The sequence below is a fragment of the Otolemur garnettii genome, unplaced genomic scaffold (genome assembly GCF_000181295.1).
Source record: "Otolemur garnettii isolate 467f Iridium unplaced genomic scaffold, OtoGar3 scaffold00152, whole genome shotgun sequence".
NCBI lineage: Eukaryota > Metazoa > Chordata > Mammalia > Primates > Galagidae > Otolemur > Otolemur garnettii.
In genome coordinates, this window is record NW_003852547.1 from 2492707 (window position 1) to 2505727 (window position 13021).

Below are 13021 nucleotides of genomic sequence, written 5' to 3' on the forward strand. Positions count from 1 at the left end.
TTCAAGGTAAGGTAACAGTTTAAAACTATTTATTTAAATTTATGTTAATAGGCTTGGCACCTGTGGCTCAAACAGCTAAGGCACCAGCCACATACACCTGAGCTGGGGGGTTCGAATCCAGCCCAGGCCCGCCAAACCACAATGACGGCTGCAACCAAAAAATAGCCAGGCATTGTGGCAGGTGCCTGTAGTCCCAGCTACTTGGGAGACGGAGGCAGAAGAATCACTTGAGCCCAAGAGTTGGAGGTTGCTGTGAGCTGTGATTTCATGGCACTCTACCTAGGGCCACAGCTTGAGGCTCTGTTTCAGGAAAAAAAAATTTTTTTTAAACCATATGAAATTGCCATTCTATAGGCTCTGCACCTGTAGTACAGTGGTTACAGCACCAGCCACATACACCGAAGGTGGCGGGTTCAAACCCGGCCTGGGCCAAATAAACAGCTGCAACAAAAAAATAGCCAGACGTTGTGGTAGGGGTCTGTAGTCCCAGCTACTTGGGAGGCTGAGGCAAGAGAATTGCTTAAGCCCAAGAGTTGGAGGTTGCTGAGAGGTGAGCTGTGACACCACAGCACTCTAACGAGGGCGACATAGTAAAACTTTGTCTCAAAAAAAAAAAAGAAATTGCCATTCTATAGATCAGTGATTTTCAACTTTCCTGATACTACGGCCCTTTTATACAGTTCCTGTGGGCCGTGACCCACAGGTTGAGAACAGCTGCTATAGATCAAAAAATTTCAATCCTGGCAGTTTCATATGGTTTAACCTAATAGTGATAATTTAATCATCCACATAACTGAAAAGGTCATGGTAGACCACCTTCGGGCCCAGTTGGATCAATTTTCACCTTGGTACTTTCCTTCCCAGGTAGCTCTCATGACAGGAGGCAAGCTGGCAAGAACATATCCTAGTAGCCTGGACACCCATCAGGAACAGAAGTCACTTTTCTAATGTTCTGATAAAAACCCTGACTGGTACCCATAGGCTACCCCTGAACCAATCATTTGTGGTCTTGGGGATGGAACACTATTGGCCAGATCTGGGCCATTTGCCTGCCCTGAACCAGTCAGTGTAGCTTTAGGAATGGAATATTCTGATTGGCTAGACCTGGCACACTCCTGAACCAATAAATATGGCCTCAGGGATAGACTGCTCTGATTAGCCAGGCCTGGGTTTATATTCCTCTGGTGGAATTTGTAGCAGTCAAGAGTCAGCTGGATGGCAGCAAGGGGAAAGAATGTTCTTTTGAGAAAAACCAGGGTGATGCTGGAGAATGGATATGGGAAAGGTTAGAGAGTAGACATTGCTGAATGACTCAGAAATGGGTAGAAGGATAAGGTCTGGGGAGACTGAACTTTCTCTCCATCCCCTTTCCTAGAGGTGATGGTGGGTATGGGCTACACACGGGAAGAAATCAAAGAGGCCTTGACCAGCCAGAAGTACAACGAAGTGACCGCTACCTACCTCCTGCTGGGCAGGAAAACTGAGGTCAGAGGGTGCCCTGGGCCCTTCGGAATGTACAATCAGTCCATGGGGTGGAGGGACTTGAGGGGCAAAGAGGACAAAGGCTGAAGCACCTCATCTGTCATCCTTTCACAGGAGGGTGGGGACCGGGGCACCCCAGGGCTGGCCCTGGCACGGGTGCGGGCGCCCAGCGACACCACCAATGGAACAAGCTCCAGCAAAGGCACCAGCCACAGCAAAGGGCAACGGAGTTCCTCTTCCACCTACCACCGCCAACGCAGGCATAGCGACTTCTGTGAGTATCAGCCCTCCACCCTTAAGTGCCATCTCCCACCCTTTGGCTCAGACCTGAGCTGTGTCATGGTTCTCTGATTGGCAAGCAACAGAAACCCTCTGGAGCTAACCATAGCCCTGGGAGGAATATCATACAAAGATATTGGGGTGTCACATGGAACTTGGAGGAACATGACAGCCAGGTTCAAGAAAGGATTAAAATTGGAAAAGCAGCTGGACCCAGAAGAGATACTCTGTGTCTTGCTTTGTCTTGGCTTGTCTGGTTTTTCTTTGTCTCTTATCTCACCTTATCTTTTTCCTGATCTCTCAGTTCCTAAGTTTCTTACATCTCAGTTTAAGGGACCAGCCCAAATGGAAACTGGAATCTCTTTCGTCCACTTGTCAGGGATGGAGCTCTAATATCAGAGACCAGTTGAAATTAATCCACTGTGACTAGAGCACAGGAGGACACATTGTACAAAGTGGCTGCTGAGAGCCTGCCTTCTAGCCTCTCCTCTACCTGAAGTGAGGGAGGTCTTTCCTAGTGGATGGGGGCTGTGCGGACACCTGATTGTCCCCCACATTGTGCAACTGACAGACGTGCAGAAATTGGATAGACACCACCACCAGCAATTTAGGCAGGGAAACTTCTGAGAGGTCCTTAGTCACACTCTCATCAAATGTTAATCCTCTCCACTATTTTCTTAACAGCCTTATTTTTTTCTTTTTTTTGTTGAGACAGAGTCTCACTATGTTGCCCTCGGTAGAGTACCATGGCATCACAGCTCACAGCCACCTCCAACTCCTGGGCTTAAGCGAGTCTCTTGCTTCAGCCTTCCAAGTATCTGGGACTACAGGTGCCCACTACAACACCCAGCTATTTTTTGTTGTTGTTGTTATTGTTGTTGTTTAGCAGGCCCAGGCCAGGTTCAAACCTGCCAGTCCTGGTGTATGTGGCTGGCACCCTAACCACTGCGCTATAGGCACTGAGCCTTAACAGCCTTGTTAAGGTGAAATTCACATGCTATACAACGTACCCATTTAAAGTGTATAATTTAGTAGCTTTAATACATTTCCAGAGTTGTACTTCCATCACCACAACCAATTTTAGAAGATGTTCATTACCCAAAAATGAAAGTCCCAGCCCTTAACTGTCAATTTGTAGTCCTCTATCCACCCCACCCCCCCCATCACACCCCAGCTTCTGGCAACTATTAGTCTACTTTCTGTATCTATGGATTTGCCTATTCTAGGCATTTCAGGTAAATGGAATTACACAATATGTGGTCTTCTGTGCCTGGTGTTTTTCTTTTTTTTGAGACATAGTCTCACTATGTCACCCTCAGTAGAGTGAGTACTGTCACAGCTCACAGCAACCTCACATTCTTGGGCTTAAGTAATTCTCTTGCCTCAGCCTCCCAAGAAGCTGGGACTATAGGCACCTGCCACAGTGCCTGGCTATTTTTTGGTTATAGTTTGTCTTTGTTGTTTAGTAGGCCTGGGCAGGGCTCAAACCCTCCAGCTTTAGTGTATATGGCTGGTGCCCTGCTCACTGAGCTACGGGCATCGAGCCTGTGCCTGGTTTCTTTCATTTAACATAATGTTCTTGAGCTTCATCCGTGATACACATATCGGTACTTCATTCCTTTTTCTTGCTGAATAACGGTCCATTGCACAGATTCACCGCATTTTGTCTATCCATTCATCACTAATGAACATGTGAGTTGTGTCCATTCTTTGGCTGTTGTGAAGGCTCCTGCTGTGAACATTCATGGACATGTTTTGGTGAGTGTTGTGGTCATTTCTCTTGGGTACATATCCAGGAGTGAAACTGCTGCGTCACCTGGTAACTCTGTGTTTAACAGTTTTAGAAAGTCATTTCCCAACTCCGTGTAATTTTTACAGCCCTACTTGTGTACAGGGGTGAAGTTCTTTACTCTGGGACAGACACTAGAGCGAGGAGGCAAGTGTCAAGGAACTCAGCAGGAGGTGCCGGTTCCACCCTCACTCGACCGTGGCTGAGTGCTCAGATTATTTCCCTACCCTGGGTCTCACTTTCCCTGTCTATAAAGTAACAAGATTGGCCCAGGAAGTCCCTAAGAAGCTTGTGCCTCCATGTGGTTAGATCATGGTAACCTTCAATAATCTCTGAGACAGGGGGTGGGGAGGGTTCTGGGGATTCTCAGGGTGAAGGGTTACTAACAATGCCTGGTGTCTGTCAACCCTGCAGAGCTCCCAGCTCTGATTCTGGGACTTGTGAGCATTAACGTTCCCAAGGATTTGCCATGCGGACGCCCTTTATCTGAAGCTTGTAAACACTTTTCACCCCCGCTTCTAAAGCAGGTTCCTAAGACATCCCAAGAAACTAGATGTGTTTTGTTTTGGTTTGGTTTTGAAACTGTTAATACAGTCACATCCTTCAAAATTTGTTAGTACAAAAAAAGGTAGCCGGTGGAAAATGTTCTTTTCTTAAAGGCAGCCGCCGATACTGGTTTTATGTGAATTATTTTGAAGAGATTTTAGTCATATGCAAATATATAAAGATATAGATATGGGAAGAAGTAGGAAAAAAGGAAGAAAGGGAGGAATTGAGAGAGAAAGAAGGAAGGAAGATACAAACAATAAATATATTCTTCCCTTTTAATACAAATGACTGTCTTTGGGAGATATTCATATACAATGCTTTTTAATGCAGAGGATAGCACATCATAGGCCCATCCCTTGCCCTGCCTTTCTATTTTACAGCCTATGTTGAAGAGCATTCTATATGGGTCATAAAACCTTCCTTGTTCTTTTTTTTTTGAGACAAGTCTCATCCTGTCACCCTGGGTGCCGTGGTGTCATAGCTCACAGCAACCTCAAACTGTTGTGCTCAAGAGATCCTCTTGCTTCAGCCTCTTAAGTAGCTGGGACTATAGGCACCAGCCATGATGCTTGCCCAGTTTTTCTATTTTTAGTAGAGATGGAGTCTCCCTCTTGCTCAGGCTGGTCTCCAACTCCTGAACTCAAGTGATACTCCCACCTTGGGCTACCAGAGTGCTGGGATTACAGGTGTGAGCCACTGCACCCAACCTATAGCTGCTTAGTATTTCCTGGCACAGATTTATTCAGCCATTCCCCTGTTAAGGAGCATTTATGCTGCTTCCTATCTTGAAAGGTTAGGGTTAGGGGCATGCAATGAATGACCTATGATACATCATGTCATTTATTTGAAGGTTCTGGGTCAGTATGTGTGCACTGGTAATTTTGACAGATAGCATCAGAATGGCCTACACAGAGACTATAGCCCATGTGAGGAATTCTAGTTTCCAGAGGTCCCCCAGAGTCGATCCTGGGTTTTTCGGGTGATGCCAGCTCTAATTGATGCCCCCTCCCCCAGGTGGCCCATCCCCAGCACCCCTGCACCCCAAGCGCAGCCCAACGAGCACGGGGGAGACGGAGTTGAAAGAGGAGCGACTGCCAGGCCGAAAGGCGAGCTGCAGTGCTGCAGGGAGTGGAAGTCGAGGGCTGCCCCCCTCCAGCCCCATGGTCAGCAGCGCCCACAACCCCAACAAGGCAGAGATCCCAGAGCGACGGAAGGACAGCACGAGCACCCCTGTGAGTGCCCAGGGCTGGGGGGGCAGGGCTGAGGGGCACCAACTGTGGGCCACCCTGTACACACCACCTGGGTCACATTCTTCTCATCCTGCTGTCATCCCATTTCCCAGACTACCACACAGGACTCATTCACATACTGGTTATTCATTCATTCAGCAAACATTTATTGAGTGCTGTTTGCCTGAGCTAATTCTTGATGCTAGCATATAAGTTAATGGTTGGTGTCAGAAACAGAAAGAAGTGTAGTGTTTTCAGCAGGAGGAATTTAATTTGGGCTATTAAGTGCTTTGAAAATCTAAGAGACAGAAGCTGCCTCCCCTGTCCCTTAGCAAAACTTTGGCACATCAAAATTATGGCCCCTCCACTCATGCACAGGGACTGCTCATGACCCCTGCCCCTTGACCAGGGGGGTCTCATTTGGTTCTTGCCTACACAGGCACTAGCTAGTGTGAGCTGGTTGTGGTCTTAAGCTTTTAAAAGTATAGGTCTCCATCCACACGGACAAAATGCTTCTAGACAGGATTTTTTTGGTTTTAAACAAGATCTTGCTCTATTGCCCAGGGTAGAAGGCAGTGGTGTGATCACAGTCACTTCAACCTCAGACTCCTAGGCTCAAGCTTTCCCACTGCCTCAGCCTCCCAGAGTGCTAGGATTACAGGCATGAGCCAGGGCCTAGTTGTTTCATCTTTACTATAAGGTTTTGCTTTTTCACAATAAAGTTATAAGAATTGAGTTTTGGTTTTTTTTTTGAGACAGAGCCTCAAGCTATCCCCCTGGGTAGAGTGCCGTGGCCTCACAGCTCACAACAACCTCCAACTCCTGGCTCAAGCGAGTCTCCTGCCTCAGCCTCCCAAGTAGCTGGGACCATAGGCACCCGCCACAATGCCCAGCTATTTTTTGGTTGCAGCCGTCATTGTTGTCTTGGCGGGCCTGGGCTGGATTCAAACCTGCCACCTTAGGTATATGTGGCTGACGCCTTAGCCACTTGAGCCACAGGCGCCAAGCCAAGAATTAAGTTTTTAAGTACTAATCTTTGTTGCACTTAAGAACATTCATCCTTTTAATTTCTTTTCTTCTTCTTTTTTTTTTTTTTTTGAGACAGAGTCTCACTATGTCACCCTCAGTAGAGTGCTGTGTCATCACAGCTCACAGCAACCTCAAACTCTTAGGCTTCAGAGTTTGTCTTAAGACTCCCTAGTAGCTGGGACTACAGGTACCTGCCACAACATCCAGCTATTTTTTGTTGCAGTTGTCATTGTTTAGTTGGCGCAGGCTAGGCTTAAACCTGCCAGCCTCGGCACATGTGGCTGGCACCGTAATTACTGTGCAGTAGGCGCCAAGCCCATCCTTTTAATATCTTCCTAGTGCCTTTGGTGCCTGTGGTCACTTTGGGTTTATTTTAGTTCTAAATACCTGAAGCAAACCAGGGTCTGGGTGTATGGCCAGGGTAGGATGTTTCTGTGGCGGTCCCAGCCATTAGGAGGTGTCCAGCCTAGCAGTGATGACTGGCAGTGCCTGTCTAGCTTTGACTAGTCTTGACTGCCAATGACCAGCCATGACCAATAGTATCTAACAATTACTGGTTATCATTGGTGGTGACCAATAGTGACTGGCTTGATTGGCAGTGACCACTGTTGTCCAGCTACAGCCAGCTATGACCAGGTGTGACCATCATTTACTGGCAGCATCCAGCTGTGACTTTGCCTTATCTGGCAGTGACCAGTTTTGAAAAGATCAGGATGGCCTTCACTGGCCTTGATTGACTTTGACCAGCAATGGCTGTGCTTAATGGCAGTGACTGGCTGTGACCAGCTTTGACTGGTAGTGACCAGTGGTAACCAGCAGCAAAGACAATGGCCAATGACTGATGGTTTCTGGCAGTGACCCAGCAGTCACCTTTCAGGACTGACCACTTACCGAAGTTCTGGGCCCAGGACTCCAAGGCTGTGGAGATATCCCCATGGAATGAGTTGGGAGAAGGTGCACCTGGGAACACGTGGCCAGCTTAAACCAGAAGGGCCTTGGGGAAACAGAATGTGGATACTTGATAATCTATAATCCAGAAAAAGGGTGGGAATGGCAGGTCCAGAGAAAGAGAAGATAAAATGGCAGCATAACATGAAAAAAAAGAACTAGCTCGGCGCCCATAGCACAGTGGTTATGGCGCCAGCCATGTACACCGAGGGTGGCGGGTTCCAAACCGGCCCAGGCTAGCTAAACAACTGCAACAAAAAAAAATAGCCAGGCATTGTGGCAGGTGCCTGTAGGCCCAGCTACTTGGGAGGCTGAGGCAAGAGAATTGCTTAAGCCTATAAGTTGGAGGTTGCTGTGAGCTGTAACACTACGGCACTCTACGTTACCCAGGGCAACGTAGTGAGACTCTGACTCAAAAGAAAATAAAATAAAAAAGAAAGAAAGAAAAGAAAAGATAACTGACATAATATTAGATGGGGAAAAAAAGGAAAATGAAAACAAAATAAAACCATAAGAAGGACTGGAGGAACAGACAGTGGGTTGGACCCACAGGGACAACACTCACTACCACATAGCAGAACCTACCCACCAAAGGAGCTGCTGCCTCTCAGGGTGCCCCAGCACTGGTGAATTCAAGAACAAACGGTCAGCCAGGCATGGTGCTCACGCCTGTAATCCTAGCACTCTGGAAAGCCAAGACAAGTAGATTGCTTGAGTTCAGGAGTTCAAGACCAGCCTGAGCAAGAAGTAGACCCTGTATCTACTAAAAATAGAAAAACTAGGGCAGTGCCTGTGGCTCAGTGGGTAGGGCACTGGCCCCATATACCCAGGGTGGCCGGTTCAAACCCAGCCATGGCCAAACTGCAACAAAAAAATAGCTGGGCATTGTGGCAGGTGCCTATAGTCCCAGCTACTTGGGAGGCTGAAGCAAGAGAATCACCTAAGCCCAGGAGTTGGAGGTTGCTGTGCGCTATGTGACACCATAGCACCTACCAAGGGCAATAAAGTGAGACTCTTGTCTATACAAAAATAAATTAGAAAAACTAGGCAGGTGTTGTAGAGGTCTGTAGTCTCAGCTGCTCGGGAGGCTGAGACAAGAGGATCTCTCAAGCCCAAGAATTTGTGTTTGCTGTGAGCTATGATTTCATGGCACTCTACCCAGGGCAACAGAATGAGACTCTGTCTCAAAACAGAAAAGAAAAAGAACACACGGTCATGGCTATAATCCAAGACTCAAAAACCTCATCCTCTACCAGAAGAGCCTCTTAACATCCAGCTAGCTGGATAGCAAGCATTAGGGCCTATTGAAGAAAAGATCTTCATTTTGTGATTTTAACTGTGTGAGCTGAAGTCAAATGGGTCAAGAAAGCAACTGCTGGGCAGTGCCTGTGGTTCAGTGAGTAGGGTGCCGGCCCCATACATTGGAGGTGGTGGGTTCAAACCCAGCCCGGCCAAATCTTCATGAGGGGAAAGATTGGCAGAACCAAATTTATGTACAGAAGCTGTGTTGCAAAGGAGTCTGGGAAATGTAATATTTGGCTTTCCTGCCTCTGAGTTCCCTAGAATGGTATAGTACAGGTTGAAGGGACCAAAATATCCTCAACATAGTAATAAAAAGTAGAGATAGCCAGGTGTGGTGGCACATACCTGTAATCCCAGCTACCTGGGAGGCTGAGGCAGGAGAATCACTATACATTAACCCTGGAGTTTGAGGCTAGCCCAGACAACATAGCCAGACTCTTATGTCTAAAAAAATAAATAAATACAAGTTTAGGGGCAGGTTGGGAAAGTGGTGGGGATACAGACTAATAGTGTTTGAATTACATTGATGAGGTGCGTGACCTTGGACAAGTGACATCTCATTATATAGTGAGCTTCATTATTCTACTCTGTGAAGTGGGCTCATTAAGGAACCTGGTTGTTGTGAGGATCTTCTAAGATCTTATATGTAAGGCAGTTCACACAGCATCTGGCACAGTGAGCACCCGGTGAATGAGAGCTGTTGTCATTGTTAAACTAACCCTATATCTTAAGCTAGAAAACAGCAATTTAAACCCAAAGAAAGCAGAAGGGAGGACGTATTAAAGGAAAGAAAAGAAATGAGTGAAGGAGAGAGTAGAGGTATACTAGAACAAATCAACAAGCCAAAAGTTGGTTCTTTGAATAGATTAATAAAATCAGTGGACCCCTAATGAGACTAAGGAAAAAAAAGACAGTGCACATGAATTACCAATATTCAATGTGAAAATAACTTTGCTCTAATATAAAAAGTTTACTAAGATGATTGTTGGGCGCAGTGGGTACAAACCTCTAGTCCTAGCTACTCAGGAGGCTGAGGAAGGAGTTCCAGGCTACAGTGCCTGGTGACAAAGCCTATGAATACCTACTGCACTCCAGCCTGGGCAACATAGTGAAAGTCCTTTTTTTTTTTTGAGACAGAGCTCTACTCAAGCTGTTGCCCTGGGTAGAGTACCATGGCATCACAGCTCACAGCAACCTCAAACTCCTGGGCTTAAGCGATTTTCTTGCCTTAGCCTCCCAAGTAGCTAGGACTACAGGTGCCTGCCACAATGCCCTGCTATTTTTTGGTTCCAGTTGTCTTGTTGTTTGGCAGGCCCAGGTTGGATTTGAACCCACCAGCTCTGGTGTATGTGGCTGGCGCCTTAGCCGCTTGAGCTACAGGCACCGAGCTAGGAGTCCTTCTCTTAAAAAAAAAAAAAAGAGAGAGAGAGAGTTGATATTAGGAACTACTTTATGCCAATAAATTTGACAACTTAGATGAAATAGACATTTTTTTAAAAAACAGTTTATCAAAACTGACACAGAAAGAAATAGAAGACCCAAATGGTCTTACATTCATGTTAAAGATAGTAAATCCATAATTTAAAATCTTCCCCATAAAGAAAATTCCATATTCAGATGGCTCCCACTGGTGGTATTCTTCCAAATACTTAAAGAAGAAATAACACCAATCTTAGACAAACTTCCAGAGAAAAGAAAAGGAAGAATCTCTTCCCAACACATTTGGAAGGGAGGCAGCATGGTCCTGATACTCCATGTTCACAAAGCTTACAGTCCAGTGTGGGGTGGGGATGGCACAAGGAGGCAGGCACTGACAGCACTGTGATGGAGGCACCTGACTCAGCCAGGGGCTGGGGGTGGGGACATGTTATGAAGTGACACCTGAAAGATGTGTAGGAGTGAGTCAAGGGGAAAGGTGGGAGGAATGTTCTAACAGGTGAGGCAGTCAGTCTAAAGGCTAGGAGGGAAGACAGTGTGGGGTGAACGGGTATGTTAATAAAATATTTGGTGTGGCTGAGCCATGCCTCCCAGGGCTGGGTATTAGCGGAGGAGTAGCTGAGGACAAGGATACCCCCTGGAACCTTCCCTGCGCTCCCTCAGTTTCCCCTCTCTTCCTGGATGGCTGGGTTCACTGGAGAATGTTTCATGTATTTGAGACCTTTACACCATCTCCTGCTCATTCGGTTCCCCCATGGGGCCCTGACTCATTCCTTGTGAGGGAGGGCAGAGAAGGCAAGGGGGAAGGGTTGGGATCTCTTTACTTCTTCAACCCCCTTCTGGCCATGCCTCCCGCAGAACAACCTCCCCCCCAGCATGATGGCCCGCAGGAACACCTATGTATGCACAGAGCGCCCGGGGGCTGAGCGCCCTTCACTGTTGCCAAATGGCAAAGAAAACAGGTATGGAGGGGGTAGCAGCAGGGTGGGGGCGGGGGTGGGGGAGGCAAGCAGAAACTCAGCTTGATTCAGTATGATAGACATCGAGGGGCAGGAACTATGGGGGCTGGAGGGTGTGTGTGTCTGCCCTTCCCTTGGCAGAATTGACCCCTGTACCCCCCTGAAAATCATTCCCACTTAATTAGTCGTCAGCACCAGGAAAGCAGTCTACCCTGCCTCCTCCCACTATCCTTGGGAACTTGAGTTGATGTTTTTGAATGATCCATTTTTAGAACTTAAGAGAAGCCCCAGAATGTCACAGCTTCAACATCATCTGGTTGGCTAGTTCTCAGACTCCCTGTTTGCCTGAGTCTGTGAGGTCTCTTCCAGCTGGCGAGGGAGGGAAACCAGTCCAGGCTGTCTGGTGCATGAAAAGGGAATGAATTGGTTCACATCACAGTTCAAGTGCTGAGTAGGGCAAGCCGGCTTCATGAGGACACTGCCACCCACCTGGACTGTAGGGCACGTTTGCAGCTGACACTCTGCGATGCACCTAATGAATGGAGGCGGGTGCTTCTGTTTGGCATGGCAGGGTAACGGAGGGGTTGGCAGTCATGATTCCAGGACTTCTCACTTTGAATTCTAATCTTGGCCCCTCCACTCACAGTGCTGGCAGGATGGCTTTGGGCAAATCTCTGCATCTCTGTTTCTTCCTCTAAAATGTGGCTGATGCTGTCTGTCCACAGGGCCTGTGCCTGGCACAAGGCCTGATACATAGTAGGCATTCAATAACTGAGTGCTTTTGGAGGGGTTAAAAAATAAAAATAATATTAGTGAACATTAATGAAGCTGCCACCTATGCCAGGCCTCGGTGTATATTCATTAGCTGGCTAATGCTCCTAACATCTCTTATGAGGTAGATGCTGACATCTCCATTTTATAGCTGAAGAAAAGAGACACAGAGAGGTTAGGTAACCTGTCCAAAGCCACACTGATAAGTCAAGGCATAAAGATTCCACAGTACGAATTTGTAACCACTTAATAGATGACCTCCCAGTGCTAGTCAAGAGACAATGGATCAATTAGATCATAGACTCAGTTGCTATAATGATGAGATCCCAAGTTACAGTAGTTTAAATAAGACGGAAATTTAGTCCTCTGTGACGTGACCATCCAGACCCAGATTGATTCTGCCGGTCTCAGTGTGAAGCTTTGGCTCTGGGGCTGAGGCCACTGTACTAGTTGCTGCTAATTCCCAGCTGTGGAGAAGTAGGGAAAGAGAGTATAGGGGAAACGGCATTCTTTTTAAGACACCTGACCCAGAAATGGTACAGAACGCTCTGCTGGTGTCCCATTGGCTGGAGAATCACTATCTCAACATCCTTAGGTGCAAGGGAGCCTGGGAAATGTAGTGCCTGGCTGTGCAACCATGTGCAGTGCTCATACTTGGGTTTGGTTACTAAGAGTAAAATAGGAAGATGGACTCTACTGAGTGGCAGCCCTCTGTCACAGTCATGGTGTCCTCTAATATCCAGGCTGGACTCGGGGGAGACACCTGGGAAAATAGAAATTTGAGGTCTGCGCTCAAGTGGAGGCCCTCTGCCACAGTCTGAGATCCAGGATGGCCTAAGGGGGACACCTTGGGAGGATAGAAATTTGAGGTCTGCTCTTCTGTAAGGACTAGGAGGGTCAAGGGGACTGGACAAGGCTAACAGGCCAGTAGGACCCACATAGCATTTTGACAGAGTTAAAAAAAGGGTCCTGTCCTCTTTATTTTCACAGGTCAAAAAATTGTCATAATGAATATGGTTATCCTTGACATTTATATTTATTCCTTTTCCCAAGTTTGGATGATGGGAGTTCAGACAGCAGAATGTTTGTTGTATTGATTTAGTTCCTGAGGTTTGGATGGCAGATAGCATCTCCATCCAAAAATTTCTTTGGGCTCAGTGCCTGTGGCTCAAGTGGCTAAGGCGCCAGCCCCATACACCAGAGCTGGTGGGTTCGAATCCAGCCTGGGCCCACCAAACAACAATGAC

At 47.1% G+C, this 13021-nt stretch overlaps 1 protein-coding gene across 2 annotated transcripts in view; it reads left to right on the plus strand.

The window, feature by feature from the left end:
• Nucleotides 1-13021, plus strand: part of MARK4 (microtubule affinity regulating kinase 4) — a 39863-nt gene that overhangs the window by 21029 nt on the left and 5813 nt on the right. For both annotated transcript variants that reach the window (XM_003799506.3, XM_012811199.2), the window contains exons 11-14: nt 1376-1485; nt 1597-1756; nt 5114-5331; nt 10903-11006. In XM_003799506.3, the coding sequence (XP_003799554.1) occupies nt 1376-1485; nt 1597-1756; nt 5114-5331; nt 10903-11006 (592 nt within the window). The remainder of the gene's footprint in view (nt 1-1375; nt 1486-1596; nt 1757-5113; nt 5332-10902; nt 11007-13021) is intronic.